The sequence below is a fragment of the Chionomys nivalis genome, chromosome 18, assembly GCF_950005125.1.
Source record: "Chionomys nivalis chromosome 18, mChiNiv1.1, whole genome shotgun sequence".
In the NCBI taxonomy this organism is placed as follows: domain Eukaryota; kingdom Metazoa; phylum Chordata; class Mammalia; order Rodentia; family Cricetidae; genus Chionomys; species Chionomys nivalis.
The window spans coordinates 11,438,393-11,464,171 of NC_080103.1; the positions used below are offsets into that span (position 1 = coordinate 11,438,393).

General features: G+C 40.5%; 1 protein-coding gene across 1 annotated transcript in view; it reads left to right on the plus strand.

The window, feature by feature from the left end:
• Positions 1–25,347, plus strand: part of Rnf115 (ring finger protein 115) — a 65,192-nt gene extending 39,845 nt beyond the window's left edge. The window contains exons 4-9 of the mRNA XM_057793749.1: positions 13,244–13,455; positions 17,852–17,923; positions 19,016–19,088; positions 20,297–20,390; positions 22,596–22,711; positions 24,135–25,347. Coding sequence (XP_057649732.1) covers positions 13,244–13,455; positions 17,852–17,923; positions 19,016–19,088; positions 20,297–20,390; positions 22,596–22,711; positions 24,135–24,266 — 699 coding nt within the window. The 3' untranslated portion in view covers positions 24,267–25,347. The remainder of the gene's footprint in view (positions 1–13,243; positions 13,456–17,851; positions 17,924–19,015; positions 19,089–20,296; positions 20,391–22,595; positions 22,712–24,134) is intronic.
• The last annotated feature ends 432 nt before the right edge of the window (positions 25,348–25,779 follow it).

A 25,779-nucleotide genomic window follows, 5' to 3' on the forward strand; every position in this document is an offset into this window, starting at 1 on the left:
TGGAAATAGATCTGTCGGTTTTGAATGTATGATTCATGAGGAGGAGATGCATTGAGTAAGAGGGAAAATAAATATATGTGGTCAGCATTCTAACTTTAGTAGTGCTATATCTGTCACTATGGCGTGGGCCATCCTTCAGGTGTTAATTTTGCAGAAGTGATGGGTGCGAGTTCATGTTTCTTAGTTATCAGTAACAGACAAGTTTGTAGCAAGGATGTAATTATGCCCAGCTTTCTCTTTGTAGAAGTCTCTTGTCACTATTTCTCAATATTTAATTTTATCCTTTTTTTTTCCTTTCTGAAGAGAAGATCTCCCTATTTAGCTCTGGCTGTCCTGAAACTCACTATGTAGACCAGGCTGGCTTCTAATTTCCAGATTTACCTGCCTTTGTCTCCTGATTGCTGGAATTAATTTCCTCCCTTTAAAGTGATGTTTTTGGTTATTTTCCCTTCTGGGGAGGCTGGAGTGGGGAGGGCAGCTGGGTGAGAAGAAGGCAGAAGAGGCTTACCAGTTACGTAGCGACAGAGCTTGAGTAATGTGTGAGGGCTAAGAGTAAGTCTGAGATGTCGCAGAAGTTTGGAGAATGAGAGAACATTGCTATTTTGAGGTTGCTGATGATATGATGATAACCTGGTAAGTGAGCTTACAGTTCCCTGAGGACTCATTGATTACTTGAACATCTCTGACTAATACCTGGTGACAGTGAGGTCACTTATCAGGACAGGTCACTTTTGTGCAAGAAAGCTTTTGGAACCAGAGGTGTAAGGCTTAGGATAAGGCCCTGCTTCAGTGTCCAAAACACGCACGCACACACACATACACACACACACTTATACAGTACCCTCACATGCACTGTCTCTCTCAGAGAGTGGGGAGGGAGGGGAAGGAAGAGAGTCTCAAAGACACACAGAGTGAATTGACTATGGCTGCTGCCTCAGATTGGCTAAAAGTAAGATAAAAGAGCTTTCAGGTATACAAGAGGACGGGGTGCTCTGAGAAGTTTATGTAAGTAAAATTTGTTCTGTTACATAAGATGCCTACCTGCCGGTTGCTATATTTGCTGTCACGATGGTCAAAGACTCTAATCCTGTGGATCCAGAACTCCCAAATTAAATGCTTTCTTTTGTAAGTTGTCTTGGTGATTGTGTAGTCATGATACAAAGTGGTACTAGGAAATGTCATATTGCTGTAATAGACATGACCATGCTAGTTTTTGGGGAAATGTGTGCAGCTCTGTCACTTTGTTCTAGGGAAGCGGTTGAACGCTATAAGCCTGTAAGTGGGGTTTGAAGAACAGTAGTGCTGAGAGAAGTGTGGACTGTGAGGCCCTGCTCAAGAAGTTTCAGAGGGGAGCAATATTAGCAACTGGTCTAGAGGCCATTCTTTGGATATTTTGACAAAGACTGTGGCTGTATTTTGCCTTTATCTGAACAGTTTGCCTGAGGCTAGGTTGAAGGGTTTTGTACAAATTTCATTGGTAGATTTTAAGGCAGACTAATATTAACATGTGGCTATTAGTGACCACTCTTACGCAGATCTACAATGAAAATGAATAAGTAAGGCAAAAAAGACATACAAAATGTACAATTTGAGGAGAAAGAAAGAATGGGAATTTGGTTTATGCTGGAAGAGATAAGGAGACATGGAAATAAAGGGAGTGGTGCCCAGAGCGACTCCCACCCAGCAGAACCTACAGCCTGTGGAAAGGAAAGACCTAAGGGATTACCTGTTCCTAAAGAGCAACAACAAAGGAGGAGGGGCCAGGTACCATCCCAAGCAGGCAGCAGAACTTGCCGCATGGTGGTTCTGGTTTTAGAGTTAGGAGAGATACAGGAGTACAGGGGCTGTGGAGTCTTCCTCAATGGTTAAGAAAAGCTGCTGAGGCCAGGCGTGTGGCAGGGGAGCCCCTGTCTGGAGGCCTGACAGGCTGCTGCGTGAAACTGTGACAGTGAAGCCTGGGTTGTGTTGGCGATCCTAGGGTGGTAGAGATGCCAGCGCTGTGGGATAGACAAGAAGTGCAAGCAGGGAGTGCAGTCAGCTTAAGACAGAGAAGCATGTTGGGCAAAGCTGGGCAGGTAGAGCGGCATGGAGTTACAGGGGTGGGGTTTGCTCTGCTGGTTTTTGATCCAGTATTTCCTCACTATGTTCCCTTTTCTTCCCTTTTGGGATGATGATGTGTAGTTTGTGCCGTTGTATATTGGAAGTGTGTAATTTGCTTTTGATTTTACAGGCGGTTATAATTAAGAGATTGCCTTGTGTCTCAAAAGAGAATTTGGACTTTTAAACAATCTTGAAACTGAAAGGCTATATATAGAGATCTTTCTTTCTTTCTTTCTTTCTTTCTTTCTTTCTTTCTTTCTTTCTTTCTTTCTTTCTTTCTTCCTTCCTTCCTTCCTTCCTTCCTTCCTTCCCTCCCTCCCTCCCTCCCTCCCTCCCTCCCTCCCTCCCTCCCTCCCTCTCTCCCTCCCTCCCTTTCTTTTGTTTTGAGACAGGGTTTCTCTTTGTAGCTTTGGAGCCTGTTTTGGCACTCGCTCTGTAGACCAAGCTGGTCTTGAACTCCAGAGGTCTGCCTGCCTCTGCCTCCCAGATTGCTGGGATTAAAGGTGTGCGCCACCACCACTCAGTGACTGTAGAGATTTTTGAAGATGGACTGAGTTCATTTTATATTATGATTTGGCTACACGCCTATGGGGGTCAGGGAGTGGAATGTAGTGGTTTGAAGAGAATGGCACCCATAGGCTCATATATTTGAATGCTTGTTCCACAGTTGGTAGAATTGTTTGGGACGGACTCAAGGGGTGGGCTTTGAGGTTTAAAAAAAAAAGCCATGTCATTCCCAGTTAGTGTTTTTCTCTTGTGCTTGTGAATCATATGTGAGCACTCAGCTGACAGATAGTTTGAATGTGAAAGTATGTACTGTTTTGTGTGTGTGTGTGTGTGTGTGTGTGTATTGTGGGAACACCAGCCTTAGGGTGTGGCTTCTGTGTCCGGACATGGTCTCTTGTAGGGATAGGAAAGGTCTCTCTTGCTCTCTATGTGTGGTATTTGGAGATCTGATCACAGCTTCCAGCACCTCTCTACCTTATTGTTATTTGTAAGTGTTCCCTAATACACATTTAATATCCCTTTATTTATTTTTTGTTTGTTTTTTTATTTTTTTCAAGTCAGAGTTTCTCTGTAACTTTTGAACCTGTCCTGGAACTTACTCTGTAGTCCAGGCTGGCCTCTAACTCACAGAGATTCACCTGCCTCCGCTCCCGAGTGCTAGGATACCACCACTGCCCGGCTTTAATATCCCTTTATTTTGGGCTCTTGTGGACTCACCACGTTTACATACATATTCTTTTATATATAGAAACACACACATACACACATATATATATATATATATATACACATACATATATATACATACATATATATTAGAAATAGACATGATGAAAACGATGGTTTTACTATGTTAAAGGACTTGAAGTACATTTCAAAAATAAAAAGATAATTTCGGTTCTTAAAAGAGACATTGCAAGGAAAGTTCAGACCAGTATCTTTTAAAATATAGATGTAAAGAACATAGGTAAAACTTTAACAAGCAGTATATAAAATGGGAAGTATATCATGATCAAGTAGAATTTACCCCAAGAATCTAAGGTTGGTTCAACAATCAAAAATAAGCAAGCCAATATAATTTACCATATTAATACTCTAAAAAAGATTATCTTATTTCAAAACTCACAACAAAAGCATTCTATAAAATTTAACGTCCATTCTTGATTTTCAAACTCTCTGTAGCTAAGGAGACTGCTCAATCTGCAAAGTGCTGACTGTTCAAGTATGAAGAGCCATGTTTGATCCTAAGCAGGAAAAACCAGATATACATAGAGGCATATATCTATAACCAGTGTTGGGGAGGCAGAAACAGATGGCTCCCCAACCTTCCTTGGACGGCTGGTGAGCTCTGGGGTTCACTGAGAAACATTGTCTCAAAATATGTATATGAGGTGGAGACACTCGGTTTCATAACAGAGTGTATAATAATAAAGACGCTCTATGTGGTGGTTTGAAAGAAAATGAATCCCAAAGGGAGTAGTACTGTTAGGAGGTGTGGCCTTGTTGGAGTGGGTGTGGTGTTGTTAGAGTAAGTGTATTACTATGGAAGTGGGCTTTGAGGTCTCATACATGCTCAAGCCATGCCCAGTAAGACAGTTCACTTCCTATTGACTTTGGATTAAGATGTAGAATTTGCTGGGTAGTGGTATTGTGCAGCTTTAATCCCAGCACTCAGGAAGCAGAGAACAAAAACAGAAACAAACAAAAAAACAAAAAGAAGATGTAGAATTTTTTAACACCATGTCTGCCTGCATGCCACCACATTCCCAGCTGTCGTGCTCTCTACTGTCATGATAATGGACTAAACCTCTGAAACTGTAAGCCATACCTCAGTTAAGTGTATTCCTTTCCTTTATTTTGTTTTGTTTTGTTTTTTGTTTTTGACATAGGGTTTCTCTGTAGCTTTTGGAGCCTGTCCTGGAACTATCTCTTGTAGACCAGGCTGGCCTCGAACTCACACAGATCCGCCTGCCTCTGCCTCCTGAGTGCTAGGATTAAAGGCGTGCCCCCCTCCCCCACCCCTCACAGCCCTTTGTTCCTTTAAAAGAGTTGCTGTGGTCATGGTGTCTCTTCACAGCAATAGTAGAAACCCTAACTAAGATACTTTGTTTCAACTTCTGACCTTATGTAAATCAAACATATGTGCACATACAGACAGACACACCTCGGTAAACTAGAAATCAGTAAGAACTACCTTTCAGACAAAGTGCAAAAAACAGACAGACAAACAAAAATCTACTGTTAATACAGTTATCAGTGAAAGACTAAGTGATTCTCCTTTAGGATAGAGAAGACCAGGGTTCTCTTAACCCTTTTATTTAACATTATACTTATGTAGCTAGTGCAATAGAGTAGCAAGCTAGTGGTACAGACCAAGACAGAGTGACATCTTCCCTGGAAAGAAAGAAGTAAAACTGTCTTGATTTGCAGTGAAATGTTCTGGCTTTATTTTGTTTTTGAGACTTGAGCTCAAGGCTACACTGGCTGTGAACTACATCATGTGCAGCTGAGGGCTGGCTCTGAACTCCTGATTTTTGTGCCTTCCTTTCATATGCTAGAATTACAATTGTATACTACCACGTCCAGATTTGAAGTGTTCTTTTGTGTATAAAATGTGATGGAATTTACAAGAAAGTCATTAGTACCTGTGAGTGTGTTTAACAAGGTTGTAGGATAGATAGAAAAATAAGTTTGGGAGATTCTTACTGTCCCTTCTGGTGCGCGCGTTCTCTCTCTCCTGTTCCCTTTCTCTGTCTCCTCTTCTTCTCTTTCTTTACCCCCCTCTAAGTAATAAATATCCAATTCTATTTTGTAAAAAGAAAAAGAAGTTTGGGCTGGTTAGATGACTCAATAGTTAAAGTGCTCCTCATGAAAACCTGATTACCTGAGTCCCTGGATCTCATGGAGGAAGGAGAGAACCAACTCCCAAAAGTTGTCTTCTGACAGCCACGTGCACACTGTGGGATACACACACTCGCACGCACATGCATACTTCCCAATAAATAAAACAATTTTTTTTTTTTTTGATTTTCGAGACAGGGTTTCTTCATAGCTTTTGGTTCCTGTCCTGGAACTAGCTCTTGTAGACCAGGCTGACCTCTAACTCACAGAGATCCGCCTGCCTCTGCCTCCCGAGTGCTGGGATTAAAGGCGTGCACCACCACCGCCCGGCTAACAATTTTTTTAAAAAAAATAATTTATTTAAATTTATTTTATGTGCATTGCTGTGAAGGTATCAGATCCCCTGAAACTCAATTTACAGTCAGTTGTGAGCTGCCATGTGGGTACGGGAAATTGAACCTGGGTCCTCTAGAAGAGCAGTGAGTGCTCTTAATGGCTGAGCCATTTCTCCAGCCCAATAAACAAAATATTTAACTCAGTTTTATTCTATATACTAGCAATGAACAATTGAGAATTGAAATTATAAAATATATTATTTATTGCCATATGTAGTGGCACACACCTTTAATCTTAGCACTCAGGAGGCAGAAGCAGGTGGATCTCTGAGTTTCAGGTCAGCTTATTGTACATAGTGAGTTCCAGGACAGCCAGGGCTACATAGTGGGACCCAGTCTCAGGGGAAAAATATATCGTTTGTAGTAGTATCAAAGTATGTAATATTTAAGATCCCAAGTGGGAAAACTATAAAATATTACTTCTAGAAATTAAAGAACATTGAAATAGAGAAAAATCTCATTTATGAATCAAGTGGCAGTAATTTTAAGATAGAATTTATAAATCCTGACATTGTGGCACATGCCTTTAGTTCAAGCACTTTAGAAGCAGAGACAGGTGGATATCTGTGAGTTTGAGGTCAGTTTGTTCTACATGGCAAGATCTTTTATTGGTCTATTTCCTCTTCCCAGTCTCCTTAATTCATCTACTTTCATGTTCTTAATTTTTTTTTTTTTGTTGTTGTTGTTCTTTTAAGACAGGGTTTCTCTGTGTGTAGCCCTGGCTGTCCTGAAATTCTGTAGACCAAGCTGGCCTCCCAGTTCTGGGATTAAAGCCGTGTGCTGCCATTGCCCAACCCCAAATTTTTTGTTATACTAATTTATTTGTGTGGGTGTGTGCTGCAAGTGTGAGACCTTACACATGCTACTGTGCATGCGTGCAAGTCAGAGGACAACTTGTGAGAGTTGTTTTTTCTCTTTCTACCATGTGAGTCCTTGTCGAACTTAGATCATTAGGCTTGTAGAACAAGTACCTCCCCATTCTCTCCTTTAATCTTTAAACTCTTTCCACTGATAAACAAAAGCATGCAATATTTATTTGTCTTTTTGAGTCTGACTTAACATGATGGTGTCCACTATCACCCATTTGCCTGTAAATGACATTTCATTCTTCTTTATGGCTTTCTAAAATGGCTTTGTATACACATATACATTGTTTTACACTATTTATTTGTGATGGAAATCTGGGGTGATTCTGCATTGACTTGTCACAATAAATATGAATGGATTATCATCTCTTTTTGTTGTTTTTAATACTTTTATTTCTTGAGACAGGTTCTGTCTATTTTTTTGTTTTCCAAGACAGGGTTTCCCTGTGTCCTGGCTGTCCTGGAGCTCACTTTGTAGACCAGGCTAGCCTCGAATTTACTGAGATCAGCCTACCTCTGCCTCCCTAGTGCTGGGATTAAAGGCCTGCACCACCACCGCCCAGCTGAGACAGGTTCTGTCTATTATGTAGCCCTGGCTTCCTGAAATTCATTCTGTAGACCAGGATGGCTTCAAACTCACAGAGATCTGCCTGCCTTTGCCTCCTGAGTGCTGAGATTAAAGGCATGTGCCACCACCACCTAGTGATGTATGTACTTCTTAATGTGTACTTGAATTTAATTTACACATTTTATTGAGAAATTTTGCATTTGTGTTAATCAGGGAGATTAATCTATGGTGGTTTTTCTTTTTTCTTTTTCTTCTTTGGTAACAGTATAATACTAGCTTCATAGAACAAATTTGGTAATGCTCCCTTTCTACTTTATGGAATTTTTTCAAAATTGCATTTTTATTTCTTTTTTAAATTTTATTTTATGTATATGGATGTTTTGTCTGCATGTACACTTGCACATCAGAAGAGGGCATTGTATCCTACAGTTATAGATGGTTGTGAGCTGCCATGTGGGTGCTGAGAATTAAACTCAGGACCTCTGGAAGAACTGCTGAGCCATCTCTCCAGGCCTATTTTGTGGACTGGTTGAGGAGCATTGGTTTTAGTTCTTCAAAGATCTGGTATGACTGAGTGAATTTGTCTGGTCCTGGCCTTTTCATTGAAGACACTTTCTTACTATTTCAGTAGCATTATGTTATAGGAGTGATTAAGTATTTTTCCCTTTTTCTTTCTCTTCTTTTTCTTTTTTTTTCTACAGGGACTTCCTATCCCAGACTGGACTGGAATTCTCTTTGTAGGCCGGATTGGCCTCAAACTTAATGGAAATCCCCCTCCCTCGCTGCTTTAGCCTCCCAAAGACTGAGATTACAGGCCTTGTCACACCTGAGTTTACATTGCCTCTTGGTTTAATTTTTATCCATAGATATCTAGAAATGTATTAATCTCATCTAGATTTTACAATTTATTGTGATATAAATTTTTAAATATTTCACAGTGAATTCCAAGGTTTCATTGGAATTTGCTGTAATATACCCATTTTGTTTCTAATATTATTTATTTGAGTATTCTTTCTTGATGACTTTGGCAAAGGGTCTGTCAGTCTTACTTATCTCTCAAAGAACTCTGTTTCATTGATTCTTTTTATTGTTCTTAGTTTCTGTTTTGTTGTTTCCTACGCTGATCTTCATTATGACTTCCTATGAACTGATTTTGAATTTATGCTTTTGTTTGTTTGTTTTGAGACAGGGTTTCTCTGTACACCCATGGCTGTCCTGGAACTCACTTTGTAGACCAGTCTGGCCTTGAACTCATAGAGATCCGCCTGCCTCTGCCTCCCAAGCACTAGGATTAAAGGTGTATACCACCATTTATTTTATTCTTATTCTTTCTTTCTAAGACCTTGAGGTATATCATCAAGTCATTTACTTGAGTTATGTTTTTAATCTAAGCACTCATATGTTTCCCTCCTAGAACTGCCTTCACAGTTTACCAAAGCTTCTAGTACATTGTGTTTTCATTTGTTTGTAGGAACTTTATACATTCCTACATCTTTTTTTTTAGTGAGCCATTGATCAATCAAGAATGCTTGTTAATCTCATCTTTTTTTAAAATGTGTTGTTTCTCTTGCTATTGATTTCTACTTTTATTCAATTATGATCTGATAAAATATAAAAAATTATTTAATTTCTTTTGTATTTGTTAAGAATATTTTTATAGTCTAAAGTGTGATCTGCTTTGGAGAAACTTCCATGACTGCTGAGAATAATGTGTGTTTTGCTACTGTTGGATAGAACGCTCTGTAGAGATTTGATGAGTGCATTTGCTCTATGGTACAGTTTAACTCTGAAGTTCCTTTGTTGAATTTGTTTAGATGATATATCTGTTGATGGGAGTAGGTTATGAAGTTATTAGTGTTGTTTCTGGATCTACGTGGTTTTTTATATCTAGTGGTGTTTTTAAACTGAGAGGAATTCATACACAATATAATTCACTCCTAAAGAATGAAATTAATCAGTTTTAGTATGTTCACACCATCGTATAACCATTACCACTAACTCCAGAGCACTCACACATCACACTCTCACACACATGTTCTTTCTATGTCGTCTGTCTTTCTTGTGTATGTGTTTTTCCTCTGGTACTGTCCACATTTCTTTTGAGGTGGTCTTCTACCAAATAGGCCAGGCTGGCTCTTTGGCCTCAGGGATCTGCCTATCTTTACTTCCCCAGTGCTAGCACAATTCCACACTTGGGTTTTTTGTTTGTTTGTTTTTTGTTTTTGTTTTTTTTTATAATGTGACTTCCTGGGAATTGAATTTAGGGCCTTGTGCTTAGAAAGCACCTTACTGATTGGAAGGAACAATTTCTCTAGTCCCCAGAACTTTTTCATTGTCTCTAATCTTCTAACCGTTTAATTTATACTTATTATTTCTGCACAGTTCCCCCATATTAATCAACCACCAATCCATTTTCTGTTTCTGTGTAGAACAGTAACTATAAATGAAATCATAATATGTGACCTTTTCTGATGGACTCTTTTCTACTTAGCATGATGTTTTCAGGTTTCATCATGCTTTAACAGTGCATTACTGCTTCCTCATTGTTGTGGCTGCACAGTACATTGTTAAGCACTCACTTTTTTCCTTTTAGTGCTGAGAATCTCCCAGCTTCAGCTGCCAGCCGAGCCTATCTAGCTCCTTGTGACTATCTAGTATTGTGTGTCTATCAACTGATGGCCACTGGATGTTTACTCTGGGACTCTTAGGACTAGTGCTGCTATTAACGTATTTGTACATGTTTCCTTGAAATATATTTATAGTTACCTTGGTTTTAATAACTAACAGTGAGATTTTTGCTGTTTAACTCTGAGGAACAGACCTTAACATTTTAAGTATGTGGATGTGATTGTAGTTGGCTCAGAGAAATTTCTGCCAAATGGAAGATACCATCTATCCTGTTGGTTATTTTGTTTATATTTTAAGAGATTATTTATGTATTTTTGTGTGTCTCTGTGTGGGTGTGTGCATGTGTAGAGGCCAAGAGAGGACCTTAGGTGTCATCCTGCCACTCTCTATGCCTCTTCCTTTGAGGCAGAGTTTTCTTGGCTAGGCCAGAAGCCATCAAGCCCTAGTGCTCCTCCTGTCTCCTCCCTCACTGCTTGCTGGGATGTCTAGCTTGTTACATGAGTGCTGGCATCCAGTCTCCAGTCCTCACTGTAGGGAAGTGTGCTCAGCTGTTTATAATGACGCTGGAAGCTTTATTTTATTACTTCAACGGAGAGTAACTTATTTTGTTGTCTTTCAAGACCAAATTTGTCAAGCTGTGACTCTTTTGAATGTTTTACTAAGACTCTGTAATTGTTCACTGTTAGATTCTACTTATGTAAGTTGTGTCCTGAAGACCCAGTTCTGTTAATGAGCTTTCTTCCCCAGATGCTTGTGTAAGTCAGCTCTGAGACAGATGACCTGAAACTATTCTTATCCTTAGTGTTGCTTTTATTCTTTTTTCTACAGTTGAGGCACACTGTCATCTGGGGAGGAAAGCAGGCTAGAAACACACTAGTACTATTAGTTTGACCAATTTGCATTTCCAATCAAGTAGCAAAGTTCCTCTGCTGATGTTGAAGGTGTTTGAGTTTTCTACTTTATTAGTTGTGATAACAATTAACAGTAATCTAAAGAGTATAGTTAACCAGACTAGGAGATGGCTCTGTGGCTAAAGTACTCAATGAGGACTAGAGTTGGGATCCTAAGAAACCCGTGTAAAGGGAGAAGGAGAATCATTTTCTTTAGTGGTGTAGCTACTAGCAAGGTGCCCATGCAGATAAATCTGAGATAGCCTCACTTGTGAGCAACCATGCTGAAACTCAGTGGATCACCAAAAACACACATACAAAAGAAAGCAGTAACAAAAACAAAAAACAAAGCAGAAGGGGCATTAAAGTAGAAGGAACTGGTTGGGAAGAGTAAGAGGACAGCAGAAGTGAAAAAAGGACAAAAGAATTTAATGGGGAGCATCTTAGGTAGGGTTTCTATTGCTGTGAAAAGACACCATGACATGGCAACTCTTAAAGAAAATATTTAACTGGGGTGGGTAGCTTACAGTTTCAGAGGTTCTTCATGGTGGGAAACATGGCAGTGTGCAGGCAGATGTGGTGCTGGAGGAGTAGCTGAGAGTCCTGTATCTTGCAGGCAGCAGGAAGTTGACAAACACTGGGCAGTATTCTGAGCATGAGAAACCTTAAAACCTGCCCCCACAGTGACACACTTCCTTCAACAAGGCCACACCTACTCCAACAAAGCAACACCTCCTAATAGTGCCAGTCTCTATGAGTGATAGGGGCCAGTTACACCCAAACTACCACAAGAAGTGTGTATATATGATAAAAATACATTATCTACATGTACTACATGTTAGTATCTACATGTCATAACAAACATTTTAAAATAAAAAAGTTTTAAAAAGCCAGTGAATTGTAAACAAATATTTGGATAGCAGTTACTTCTGGAGGTTGTGAGAGGGATACACAGAGAATTTCAGTAGCTTTAGAGTGGTAAGCTAAGAGATGGTTTATGGACTTATGATGTATTTTAAACATTTAATTCATATGTTATTTTGCATATATTGAATATAGTATGATGGTAATATTAATCCATCAAATTTACATGACATACTGCTACTGAAAAGAATGCTATGGCAGTATCCTGAAAATGCAAATCTGTCTCTTGAGATAGCCTTTAGCTAACATATTATAATTTCTGTATATATTATATGAATATAATATAATTCTGTATATATATGTGAACTTCTGAATTATATTAATTATCTGTGTGACTACGATTCCTAACAGACAGTTTAAGGGGAGAATGGTTTATTCTGGTTCATGATTTCAGAGTGTCGTAGTTCATTGTGACAGGGAAGGCATCGTAGGACAGTTCAGTCCATGATAGTAGGAGCACATTGCAGAGAGTGTTCATTCCAAAATAGGAAGCAGAGAGACAGCTGGTTCCACAGCCACCCCATTGTCCCCCAAAAGGTTGTGTGGGATTTTTCAGCTTCTAACCATCGCAGTTTCTTTTTCCCTCCTGGGGCAGGGGTATTTTTGGGATTGGTATCTATATCTTCCTACTTGAAAATAAAATTCTTGTGAAGCAGAAGAGTCTTTTTCTGTAAAAACTTGTTCTGCACTGGAAAGATGGCTCAGTGGTTAGGAGCATCTGATGTTCTTGAAGAGGATTGGTGTTGGGGTTCCCAGCACAACAGCCTGTAACCTTAGCTCCAGGGGATCCCACGCTCTCTTCCAACCTCCTTGAACACTGCACTCATGCGTGCAAAGACACACAAAGTTGAAAACAATCTTTTAAAATGTTACTTTACCTTTCCTTTTCCCGTTTGCTTAGTGATTCTCCTCCCAAACAGCCTTTCTCCCACCCATGTTAATGATGAAAATGTGTACAACAGAGCACCTTTATCACATACAACCACACTTGGTGCAGCGCTGACACAGCCCCTCTCTGATGTGAGTGCCAATCAAGAGAAGTATTTTATAGACATCTGTCTCTACTTCGTGGTGATGATGTGCTCTTTACAATTGGAGCAATGTATTTGCTTTGTTGGGAATGTAGACTCCACTTGTGACAAAACACCAAGGTATACTATTGATCTGAATTGTTAGTTATGCATGGGATGGATGTCTTTGCTTACCTTTAGCTCATATACTTCTGAAGGGGAGATTGGCCAGAGGCAGGTTAAGAAAAGGGCCTAGGAATTTGTTTGCTTCCTTACATATGAAGAAAATTCATTATTTCAAATTTTAAGTTATTTCTTTATAATCAAACAATGCTAGGGATTGAGCCAAGAGTCTTCCTCATTCTAGGCAAGTGCTCTCTCACGTAGAATTAGGGAAATATATTTCACTGTTTTGGTTTGGAGCTGTTGAAATTTCAGTGTTAAAAATAACTTCTTTTCTTTTCCTAATGTGTGTTTTCTTGTTTGTTTATTTTTTTTAACTGATTTTTACTAGCTCTGGGACCGTCTGGATCACACAATGATTTTACAAGATTTTAGACCATTTCTAACTAGCAGTCCACTGGACCAAGATAATAGAGCCAATGAGAGGGGTCACCAAACTCACACTGACTTTTGGGGACCAAGTCGGCCTCCAAGGTTGCCAATGACGAGAAGATACAGGTCTCGGGGAAGTACTCGTCCTGACCGGTCGCCAGCTATTGAAGGGTGAGTTGTTGTTTTAAGTTCTTAGAGATTGTTTCAGTGAAGGACATACTGGCATAATCTAATCTTTATAAGGTCCTCAAACTTACTTTTGTGAACAAGACAGAAGTATAGACAGGATGAAAATGAAACTAAATTGAATGTTATATTCAAGTATTGCCAGTTAAGGATTGGTGATAAAGTAAAGAGTGATAAATCTAATATACTCCATTTAGCATTTTTACTAATCTCGCAGATGAAAACCGAAGGAATTTATCAATATTTTAGAAGAAGATGGGTTTGGTAGCTCATGCTTATAAGCGTCTGGGAGTCTGAGGAGGATCATGAGTTCAAGACCAACCTGGGTTAAATATTGTCTCAAAAAAGAATGCAGTGGCACATACTTTTATTCCTGTAACTTGAGGGCCGGCTTGTTGGGGTTTATGTCCTGCCCAGTTCCCACAGCCGGCAAGTCCCAAAGAAAATCACACAGGGGTCTCCATAATTTATAAACTGATAGGCCCATTAGCTCAGGCTTCGTATTAGCTCTTATAACTTACATTAACCCATTATTCTTATCTATGTTAGCCACATGGCTCAGTACCTTTTTCAGCAGGGCAGGTCACATCTTGTTTCTTCCGTGGTCTGGGCAGGACTGCAGAGGAATGTTCTCCCTCCTTCCCAGAATACTCCTGTTCTCATTGCCCCGCCTCTACTTCTGTCTGATTGTTGGCCAGAGTTTATTTAAAACATAATTGACAGAATACAGAATTGTCCTGGACCATATTCCTAGCACAAAGGGAGGCAGAGGTAGACAGATTTCTATGACTTTTTGGCCAGTCTGGTCTACAGAGTGAGTTCAAGGTAGATAGGTAGGTAGGTAGGTAGGTAGGTAGGTAGGTAGGTAGGTAGGTAGGTAGATAGATGAATGGATGGATAGGTGGGTGGGTGGGTGTGTGGATGAATGGATAAAAAGAAAAAGTAAAACGAAAAAGTTTGAAAGATACCAAGAGGCATAGCAAGTATATTACATAGTATTGGAGTCCGTCTTAGTTACTTTTCTATTGTTGTGATAAAATACTACGAGCAAAGCAACTTATAAAAGAAAATATTTAATTGGGCTTATGGTTTCAGAGGGTTAGAGTTCATCATATCAAGACAGCACAGCAGCAACAGTAGCCATGTTGCCTGGAGTGGCTGAGTTCACATCTTGATCAAAGAAATGGTACAATGAGCTGGAATCCCAAAGACTGCCTCCAGTGACACGTCTCCTCTAACAAGGTCACACCTCCTATGCTGCCTAAACAGTTCCACCAATTAGGGGCTATTCTCATTCAAACTACTACAGAATGCAAAGATCAGAATTAAATAGATGAGAACAGTGGATTAATATGGCAATATGGCATTCCTCTGTCATTCCCTGCTTAAAACCAGTTTTCATAGGCTCTTTACATCTACCCAGTAGCCCAGGCTGGCTTTGAACTCCAGTCCTCCTGCCTTAGGCTCCCGTTTGCTGGGATTATAGGAGTGTGCCACCAAGCCTGCTTTATAGTACATTTTTGTTAAAGGAAAGGGAAATTTTCTTCTACTACCTCATACTCTGCTAAGAAAATTCCATGTCACCACATGCTTTTTGCTCACAGATGTAAAGAAAGCTGGATGAGTATAGATGTAACTTTTTATTCTCTGCTGAGAGGTGCCAAGGTGAATGGTGTTGAGGATGGATCTGTGATTAGCCAGCCACTGTCTGCTAATCAGTGATACTAGAATAAATGATATGTTTGAGTGGGGTGTGGTGGCATATGCTTGTAACCCCAGCTCTTGGGAGGTGAAGGCAGGAGAATCTGGACTTCAAGGTAGCCTAAACTATACAATGGCTTTGAGACCAGCCTAGACTACATGAGCCTTCAGCTAAAAAACAAAACAAAACAAAAACAAAAGCAAACTAAGCAACAACAGAAAGCAGGTGTCAGGTGAATTGTACTGTACAGTCAACATTTTTTCAATGCATAGCAATCGTGAGGAGTTTTTTTTATTTTATTTTACTCTCATTGTAGGTGTTGTAAGTTAAGATTTTGGTTCTCTCAAAATGGTTTGTACATTTTGGTCATTTAAATTATTTCTTAATGAATTCTTTCCTTTGAATAATCACGATTGTATTTCTTTATTTTTATTTTATGTACATTGGTGTTTTCCCTACATATATGTGTCTGTATGAGGGCATCGGATCCCCTGGAACAGGAGTTACAGCTCTGAGCTGCCATGTGGTTGCTGGGAATTGAACCCAGGTCCTCAGGAAGAGCAGACAGTACTCTTAACCACTGGGCCATCTCTCCAGCCCCAACCCACGTATTTTTTTATTTTATTTAGATGTTGTATTGTGAAATGAACCTGCATGATTTTAGATGTTCAAACATAATTGACTATATAGTCAGTAGTAGTTTTTTTTCCCACTTACTTTTCTTACCAAGTAGAGACCATTTCTTGAAATATGATCAGAAAATACCATATTACGTTTTGAGGGTTATTGAAATAGGGAATTGGCATGGAACCCATTTTTCACTGTTTGGACGCCACAAGTCTACTATAAGGAATCTGTTGTGCATCTCCCAACACACACATACTTTCTTATAAATAGCCAAGGGGAATTCTAGTTTTTTACTTAGTAAAGATGTTATACTTTCAACTGCTGTCATCTGCCCTCCAGTTATGGATGGAAGGCATGGCTGATGCCAAGGAGAAGAGAGTGGGAGGATGAGGAGAGACATGCTATATTGAATTGCCAGTCTCTAGAACTCATTGCTTGTAATTCATCCCGTTAGACTTAAGTTCCAAGAAGAAAGCAACCGTTTTCTGCCATAACATGTCTTGTTTGTTTGTTTGTTTGTTTAAGGCAGAATGTTGCCATGTCTTGCCTGGAGTATCCTATGTAGCCCAGACTGACCTTTAAATCCTCCTTCCTCACCTCCCTGTTAGTATAGGGATGAACCACTACACCTGAAAACTGAACTTTGGAAAAATAATAGGGCATATATTAGGAACTGTATTAGTTACTGTGTACATTTCTGGGATAGAATACTTGACAAAAGCAACATAAAGGAGGAAAGGGGTGCAGCCCATCGCGGTGGGAGGTCATGGGGGCAGGAGCCTGAGGCAGCTGGGCACAACTGAGGTGTCTGCAGGCAGGAGGCAGAGGGATGGGTGCTGCTGCTCAGTTTTCTTCTCATTTTTATTCAGTTCATGCCATCAGCCCATGGGATGTGCCACCCATGTCCTGGATGGATCTTCCTACCTCAGCTAAATAAGCCGAATCTAGAAAATCCCTTACCTAGAGATTTGTTTCCATGGTGATTCTAGATCCAGTCAAATCGACAAGATTAACCCTCTTGGGAACCAAAAGCAAACCTGCTTTAAAAATAAATTGATTCACTCTCACTAAAATCAAGAAGACAGGAGTAGCTACTGCTAAATACTTTTCAAAAACTAAGAGTCATTGCAGGGTTGGAGACCTGGCTCCACAGTTAAGAGCACTGGCTGTTCTTCTAGTGGATTCTGGTTCAATTTCCAGTGCCCATATGATGGCTTGACTCCGATGTAACTCTAGTTCAGGGGATCTGATGCCCTCTTCTGGTTTCTATGGACACTGCATGCCCAGACATCAGGCAGGCCACACACCCATATACATAAAGATAAACAAATTAGAAATAAAAATTGTGTGGCATTGTGGGCATAGTCATTGGAATACTTGAACGGGGTGTGGAAGATCTTCCAAGTTGGTTCCTTCCCTTGAGTATTAGCAGGAGTCCTTAGTTTCCTCACCACACAGGTCTTTCCATGGTCCCCATGACAACTGGCTCTTACAGAGTAAATGATCCAATAGAGACAGAGGTAGAATGAAAAAAAAATCATAGTATTTTTTGTATCCTAATCTTGCAAGCCACACAGTCACTTCTGTCATATCTTGTCTGCAAGATGTAAATCACTAAGTCTAACCAACTTTGAAGGGAGAGAAGTAGTGAATAATTTGTAGACATATTTGTCCTGTGGTTTGATACTGTCAGAGTTCAGTTAATGCCCTTGTTAAGAAGGAAAAGGGTCCAGAATGCCTCTGGGTCAGCATCCTTTGAACCTTTTCTCATTAGTATCAGAGACCCAAGGAAATGTTTTGAGAGCTACATCATAACATCAGCTTTTTTTCTAACCTAATTCACAAAAGTAGTATTAATTTTGAAGATGGAAGAACTCACAAAGAGCACCAATGGACACATACTCCAGGCAGTGAACTGATTTCTGCTGCTATCTTTGTGTGATGACTGTTGGAAACAATTGTGGTTTAGGGTGTTGGTTGTTGAATAGTCAGCCATGATTGTCTATAGAATATTTCTGTGTATTTTATATCAGTTTTTCCCTCCTTTAACAGAATAATACAACAGATCTTTGCAGGATTCTTTGCAAATTCTGCAATTCCTGGATCCCCACATCCTTTTTCTTGGTGAGTGATCATTCTTTGTATTATTCTTCTTGAGTAGTACCGTTTTAGATACTCTCGTTTCTGTATCATAGAGAAGGAAAAGCTGCATAGGTGAGTATATGGATGTGAAGGATGTTGGACTGCCATTGTTTGCCGAACCCAAACTCACTCAGAACTGACTTTTCCTTGTGGATGCTCAGGACGGCTGTCCTGGTCTTAAGATACTTAGGATATACCTGCTTCCTTTTCTGTCTTGGTCTGAGGAGAATGTCGAGGTGGAGAATGACATGGTCCCTACCAGGCTTGGTATCTGCTTTGTGAGTTTTCCTTATGGACCACACAGGAAGATTTTGTGCTTTAAGAATTTTTTGAAGTTGAAAACATACCATTCTACTTTCTTTTCTCAAAGTGAGAAAGTTTCTCAAAACAAATCAAAGACACACATAGTCTAGTGTCAGAGTGACACTTAGGCATGGCAGGAATACAGACAGTGTCTTCTAAGAACCGTCTTTCCTCTAGTTATTTGTGACTTCTAACGTTGCTATAGGAGGGTTTTCTGTTCAGAGGCACCTCAGTCCTTCCCCACATTTATCCCATTTTATAGCCTCTGGTTACTTTAAATGTGATCTAGCTAGAACCTGTGCCTTCATCCAAGGTACTGTACCAACAACACTAAGAAAGAAGTCTGGCCAAGTCCCTTTGTAAGTGCTGGTCATAATTCACAGGAACTGTTATGGCCGCTTCTCTACCAGGAAGTCCTTACTGTGCAGGACACGTGCGGCCTCTTTGAATGAGGGAGGTCTGCTGTAGATTTGGGGCAGCCAAAACACCTTTCTTAACCCACAGGCAGTGAGCTCTTTTTATTCTGGGATGTTATGTGGCATTTTAGATGGTTTCACATTTTGTTCCAGTTAAGTAAAATTTATTGAGAATGGAAGCACATCTCTAATCTGGTCGGCCTTTCAAATATAGAGAATTTCTTTGCCTCCCGATTCTAGAGGACTAGTGACTTTTCAGCTCTGAGAGAGCAGTGTCCATTGCTAGTTCCCCCCAGTGCTATAAGGCAGAGCCCGGCCACCCCACCTAATCCTGTCTGTCTCATCTCACGTATAGGAGCGGGATGCTGCACTCCAACCCTGGGGACTATGCCTGGGGTCAGACAGGGCTTGATGCCATTGTAACCCAGGTGAGGAGCTGCCTTTTGAGAGGGTGTCTGTTCAGTGTGTCTCATGGTTCCACAGGCTTCCTGCATTCCTTCTGCTACTTTCTGAGATGGCAACCACTCTGCTTTCACTGGTATTTTGAGCGTTGGGTTTCTTTGTTTACCAAATGGATGGATGGGCTATGAGTCCAGCCTAGTTTCCATGTTCCTACTAGGCAGCAGGGGATTTCTAGAAGATGATTTTACCTCTAGAGGAAGTAAAGACTTCTCCTGTAACAAAACAATATATTGCAATTTTGTCCTCTTATTTAGTCCTATGAGGAACAGATGCTTCACAGAAAAATAGGAGTTCACATGTTGAAGCAGGGGTTTCTGCTAGACAGAGCAAAGTAGAGGAAGGAAGCAGAGACAAGATCTTTCCATGCTGTGTGTAATTGCTTCCACTGGTTTATGTTCATCTTGACTGGACTGGTTTTCATTTCCCTGGGGACTGCTGAGAATAGAAAGCATGCTGTCTATTTATCAGTCTTCTCACAGACAATAGTACACCCATTTCTCACAGACAATAGTACACCCATTTCTCACAGACAATAGTACACCCATTTCTCACAGACAATAGTACACCCATTTCCCACAGACAATAGTACACCCATTTCTCACAGATAATAGTACACCCATTTCTCACAGATAATAGTACACCCATTTCTCACAGATAATAGTATACCCATTTCTCATAGACAATAGTACACCCATTTCTCACAGACAATAGTACACCCATTTCTCACAGACAGTAGTACACCCATTTCTCACAGACAGTAGTACACCCATTTCTCACAGACAATAGTACACCCATTTCTTGGCTTCTTGCTGCTTTTCATACTCCCACCCTTCCTTCTGACCAAATGAAATTTTGAACCAGTTAGCTATTACTTTTTATTAGCTGTAATTTATTCAAGACATTACAACTCTTGGTATCTGAAATTAGCTTTGTGCCCAAAGCTGAGCTTTTAGGCTAAGAGTCTGTCTTAAAATCTTGGCTTACACTGGTGTTGCTCTGACATTTTGAAGCAGCTGTGTGTGTTCCAGTACCTGGAAGGGGAGGCTGGCTTCTTGGAGTTCTGCAGAAGTTAAGAACAGTGAGCATCCTTAATGCTTACACTGTTTGTTCTCAGCTGGATGGCTCCCTCTTCAGTTACTAAGATAACAAATATTGCTGCTTTTTCTTTTTATAGCTTCTAGGACAACTAGAAAACACAGGTCCCCCTCCGGCAGATAAGGAAAAGATCACTTCTCTCCCAACAGTGACAGTAACTCAGGAACAAGTTGGTAAGTTATTTTCATATTTATTTTGTCATCCTAGAACATCTGATCTAATATTTAGTACATTTCTATTCTAAAGCTATGGTTTTCTAACATTCCTGTCTGGCTACCGACTATGGAGAACCTAGTTAGCATGCCTGCTTTCTAGGACCCATTAGAAATAAAGAGATACAGTCATTTATACAAAACTTGATTATAATTAGTACAAGAACTTACTATTGGAAGCAAAACTCACTAAATTATTTAAAAGCTGTTGGAAATGGTTTTGGGCTCATGATACCATGGGGAGAAGAAGAGGACAGATCCAAGGCTAGGGATTTGTTTCCCATGTGAGGTGCCGTCAGGTAAATGGAGACAATGTTTGAAAACTCTTTCCCTGAAACATCTTGGAACTCCTTTTGCAGTCTGACGGTCCCGCAACAAGTTCTCCTTTCCCTTCTGGTCAGACTCCCTCTGCTTCTCACACCAGAGTCCACTCCAGAGCTAATAAGAGCAGTTTATTAGAGGAGTGGATCTAGGGGGGAGGGGAAGTGTGGAGGAGACTAGGAGGGGTCGAGGGAGGGGAACTGGGTCAATTTGTAATGTATGAGAGAAGAATTAAAAAAGTGGTAGCCGGGCAGTGATGACACACGCCTTCAATCCCGCACTTGGGAGGCCGAGGCCAGAGGATCTCTGAGTTCGAGGCTGAACTGGTCTGTAGTGAGAGTTACAGGACAGGCTCCAAAGCTACACAGAGAAGCCCTGTCTCCCTGTCTTGAAAAAAACAAACAAAAAAACAAACAAAAAAAAAGGAAAGAAAGAAAGAGAAGAAAGAAAAAGAAAAAATAAGAAGGAAAGGAAGGAAGGAAGGAACTTTTTAAGGGGCAGTCTTTCTTCAGATGCCTTGATCATCGTTAAGTCCTGGAGCATAGCTCAGCCATTAGATACTGTTAAGCAGATTTCTGCCGTTCAGAATTTGACTCTTAGAACTTTCAATGTAGTAGCCATTTTCTCTGAGGGAAAAGTCTTTTGTTGGTTGATTTGGAGTCCCGAGTGCACTTGTCTCCTGTAGTTCTGTGGCACCATCTCCTGGTACAGCCTTTAATTAACAACTTGAGAGGACCCTGGGCCACACTAAAGAGAGCAGGGTAAGGGGAGAACAGGATTAAGGTGGTTACAGCACTGAACGGGCTCCTCTAGTGTAGCTGAGACAGCCCCTCAGTTAGGGAGCATAGGTTACCACTGTTTTCTAGGCAACAACTGGCAGTCAGGTGCTGTTGTACATTTGGGAGCATGTTTTCCCTGTTTTATTTAGTAGACAAATAAGTTTCTGCTCTTTTGTTTGTTTTGTTTTGTTTATTGAGACAGGGTTTCTCTATGTAGTCCTGGCTTGGCTGTCCTGAACTCACTTGGTAGACCATGCAGGCCTTGAACTCAGAGTTCCGCCTGCCTCTACTTGTGAGTGCTGGTATTAAAGGCGTGTGCCACCACTGCCCAGCATCTGCTCATTTTTTTTTTTTAGTTTTAAAAATTTTATTTGTATCTTTGTGCGCATGTACCACAATGCATGTGTGGAGGTTAGAGGATTACTTGTGGGGGTTGGTTTTCTTTTCCTACCATGTGGGTCCCAGATATTGCACTTAGGACATCAGACTTGGTGTCAAGCTCCTTTATTCTCTAAGTCACCTCACTGGGACAACTCTGCTAATTCTTCTAATCTCTTATTCTAAGAACTGAGTCTACTTTATGATTCCTGTTAGACTTATTGGCGTTAGCCCCATTTGTTGTTTTTTTTCTTTTGTCTTTTTTTTTAACAGAAAACAAACTATCTTTTTCATTTTACACATCAATCCCAGTTCCCATTCCTTCCCCTTCTTTCATTCCCTTCACCTCTCCCCCACCATTTTTATGTCTACTGCCATTTCTGTTTCCATTTTGAATAAACTTCTTACTTCTTATCTGCCTACCTTCTAGATATAACTCCCCCCTTAGTGTGTGTGGGGGGGGGCATCTTTATTAATGCATTTCTTGGGTTGTAGGAGGCAGCTTGTTTGGTTTTGTTCTTTTTTTTTATTTATTTGGTTTTGATTTAGACTTTATAGCCCAGGTTAACCTTGACCTTCTATGCTCCTTGCTCTCCAGTGCTAGGGTCAGGCCTGCACCATAGGCCTGGCTCTTGGTTGTTTCCTTCCTTTTGCTTGTTGCTTTAACACACACATCTTCCTCCCACAGATACGGGTTTAGAATGTCCAGTATGTAAAGAAGACTACATAGTTGACGAGAAAGTCCGGCAGTTACCCTGCAACCACTTCTTTCACAGCAGCTGCATTGTGCCGTGGTTAGAACTGGTGAGTACAGCTGGCTCTGGGCTGGGACGAGGCTGCTTCAGAGGAGAGATGAAGTTGCAGTTCAGAGAGGCAAACAAATCAAATTTTAGCCTCCTTGCCTGGCTCCTAGTGTCATGTACGTTGTTTTTTTTAATTATTATCCCTTTGCAGTGCTTCTAACCAGAGCGTAGTGTATTCTAGCAAACAGGCCGCGGTGGCATGCCAGCAGGTCTTGTAAATACAGTGTTTCTGAGACATTAAACAGACTGTGGCTGCTCCTGCACTAGCTGGGCAGGGTTGGAGAGTTGTGCCGGAGTTGGGATAGCCTGCAAAGCCTAAAACACTTATTCTCTGTCCTCTTAAAGATGTAATTGTTATTTTTAATCATGTTTATATGTATGTGGAGGGAGTGGGTTTGTACACATGGGTACAGATGCCCTTGGAGGCAAGAAGAGGGTGTCGAATTCTCTGGAGCTTGGGTTGCAGGCAGTGTAGCACATGAGTCCTGGCAACTGAGTTCAGCCCTCTGCAAGAGTAGTGTATGCTTTTAACCACTGAGCTTCGCTCCAGCCCCCTCTCTATCACTTAAAAAAAAAAAAAAAAAGGTTTGCTTAGCCTCATCTAGACTACATGGGGAAATAATTGATAGATACCTTTTTGTCATGATTCAGGTCACTGTTAGTAGTTAGTTTTATTTGCTGTTATGTGTTAGCTTTTATTAACTTCTTTTTTTTTATATATTTATTTATTTACTATGTATACAATATTCTGTCTGTGTGTATGCCTGAAGGCCAGAAGAGGGCACCAGACCTCATTCCAGATGGCTGTGAGCCACCATGTGGTTGCTGGGAATTGAATTCAGGACCTTTGGCAGAGCAGGCAATGCTCTTAACCTCTGAGCCATCTCTCCAGCCCCTTTTATTAACTTCTTGACTTAGAATTCTGTTCATTCTGCTTAACATTCTATACCAGAGTTATCCTGTTTTGATGGTACTAGGGCTTGAACTTAGGACCCTGTGAATGCTAGGCAGGTATTCTTATGTCATAATGGGGGTGGTGAAGTAGCATGTGAGCGCATAGTCTTTGTGGGCATGGGGAGGTCAGAGGTCAACCTTAGATGTTGTTTTCTTAAGAAGTATTCAGTTTGATTCTTGAGATGGTGTTTCTGGTTGGTTGACCTGGAACTTGACAGATCAGGCTAGGCTGGCTGGCCACAAACCCCAGGGGTCTGTGTTTCTGCCTCTCCAGCAATGGGATTACAAACATCTGTCACTGGCGTTTTATGTGGATTGCATGGAACCCATTACATGGGTTCTGTATTTGTTTGTAAACATTTTACTGATTGAGCCATCTCCCCAGCTTGGTTTTGGGGTTTCTTAAGTATTTGGTATTCCTAGCTTCTAAGGTCATGCTATTTACATGGACTGATATCATTTTATTTCAGCATGACACATGCCCAGTGTGTAGGAAGAGCTTAAATGGTGAGGACTCCACTCGGCAAACCCAGAGCTCTGAGGCCTCTGCAAGCAACAGATTTAGCAATGACAACCAGCTACATGACCGATGGACTTTCTGAAACTAAAGACTACATATTAATCTTCTTATCATAGCTGTAAATTGTTTCAAAACTAAACAAGCAAACAAAGTAGTAGATGGATTTAGGAATCATGTAAGAAACCCCAACCCATAATATTAATGCAATGAGTGTATTTCTCTAAATTTAAGGTTAGATGGAATTGTATCTACAACCAAATGCCTCTTGTTCCTGAATTCACAGTGATACTTTTTTGAGTGTAAAACTTATGTCAGTTTGCTCCTGCCTGAGTAGAATCAGTTCCTTAAAGTCTAGCTAGGGTTCTGCTGTCATGTTGTCTTGTAATGGATGTCTCTACCTCCTCCTCCAATCTCTGTCCCACCAGTAGTGGATTTTGCAGCAAATACAGAGGAGCCAGAGCCCTATATAAAGTCTTTAATTGTGCAAGAGTACCTACTCTTGGCCACATTAGCAAGGTAAGAATAACTCAGGAGTCTGAGACTGTGCTTGCCTTGATCTTCAGAGAGCAAACAAGGAAAACTACAGTGGGAAGGAAAAGTGGCCTGTCATCTACACTTTGATTTTTTTATTTTAATTCAGGAAGTGCAGTGTCCCTAAAAACCAACATGGCATGTCTTAGTCTTGGGTTGGAAGAAATCTGATTTTGGTTCCTTTTTGGCATTAAGTTGGGCAGCACATAATAACACAGAAGGACAGATGTTGGAAATCCTTACTACTGAGCTGTTTTTGATGACCTTCACCTCTTTGTTTACTGTCTTTCATACTCGGGACCTTACAATAATTTCCCTCAGAAAAATAGGATTATTTTAGTAGTGCTTCTATACCAAGGCACATTTTTGATAATTCATTGTTATTTAGGGTTGGGATTTTATGTTGCCTTGTTTTAGTTTGTAAAGCCCATTTTTTATGTGTGAAACTGTTCCTGTTCTGTTCAGTTCTCCCTATACTTGGAATCAATCTGATCAATGTAATCATGCCCAAAACAACTTCTCTGGGAAAGGTAGACCTCGCTTTAAGTTCTAACACTGCCCATACACATGCTCTGTCCATGTTTAAAACTGAATAAATGGAGATTGGTGAGAATGGTGTTGAGCTTCAGTGTCTCAGAAGGACATAATGGAGATGCTATTAGCTGTTGGCACCAAAACAGGACCTGAAGGCGCGCAGCTGCATTTATAGCAGAACGAGACCTGAAGGCACGCAGCTGCATTTATAGCAGAACATCAGCACTCATAGTTCAGGGCAGTCAGAACAAGATCACTACAGTTTGATGAGTCTCTTTTTTGGCTAGGAGCCCTTCCTCAGTTTTTGACTTACACTCTGGTTTGGGGGTAAGTGTGTGGGTTAAAGATGTCTTTGTATTTTGTTAGAGGACAAGGAAGTTGGGGAGGGAAAACTAATGGGAGAGTTCCCTGCCTGCTGAACCAAAAGGAAAGGACACTAATTTATGCATCAAAGAAAAAAAATCCACCAAGACGACATTTCACTTCATGGAAACAGAACAAATCTCTTCTTAATGAAAGATGGATCAAGA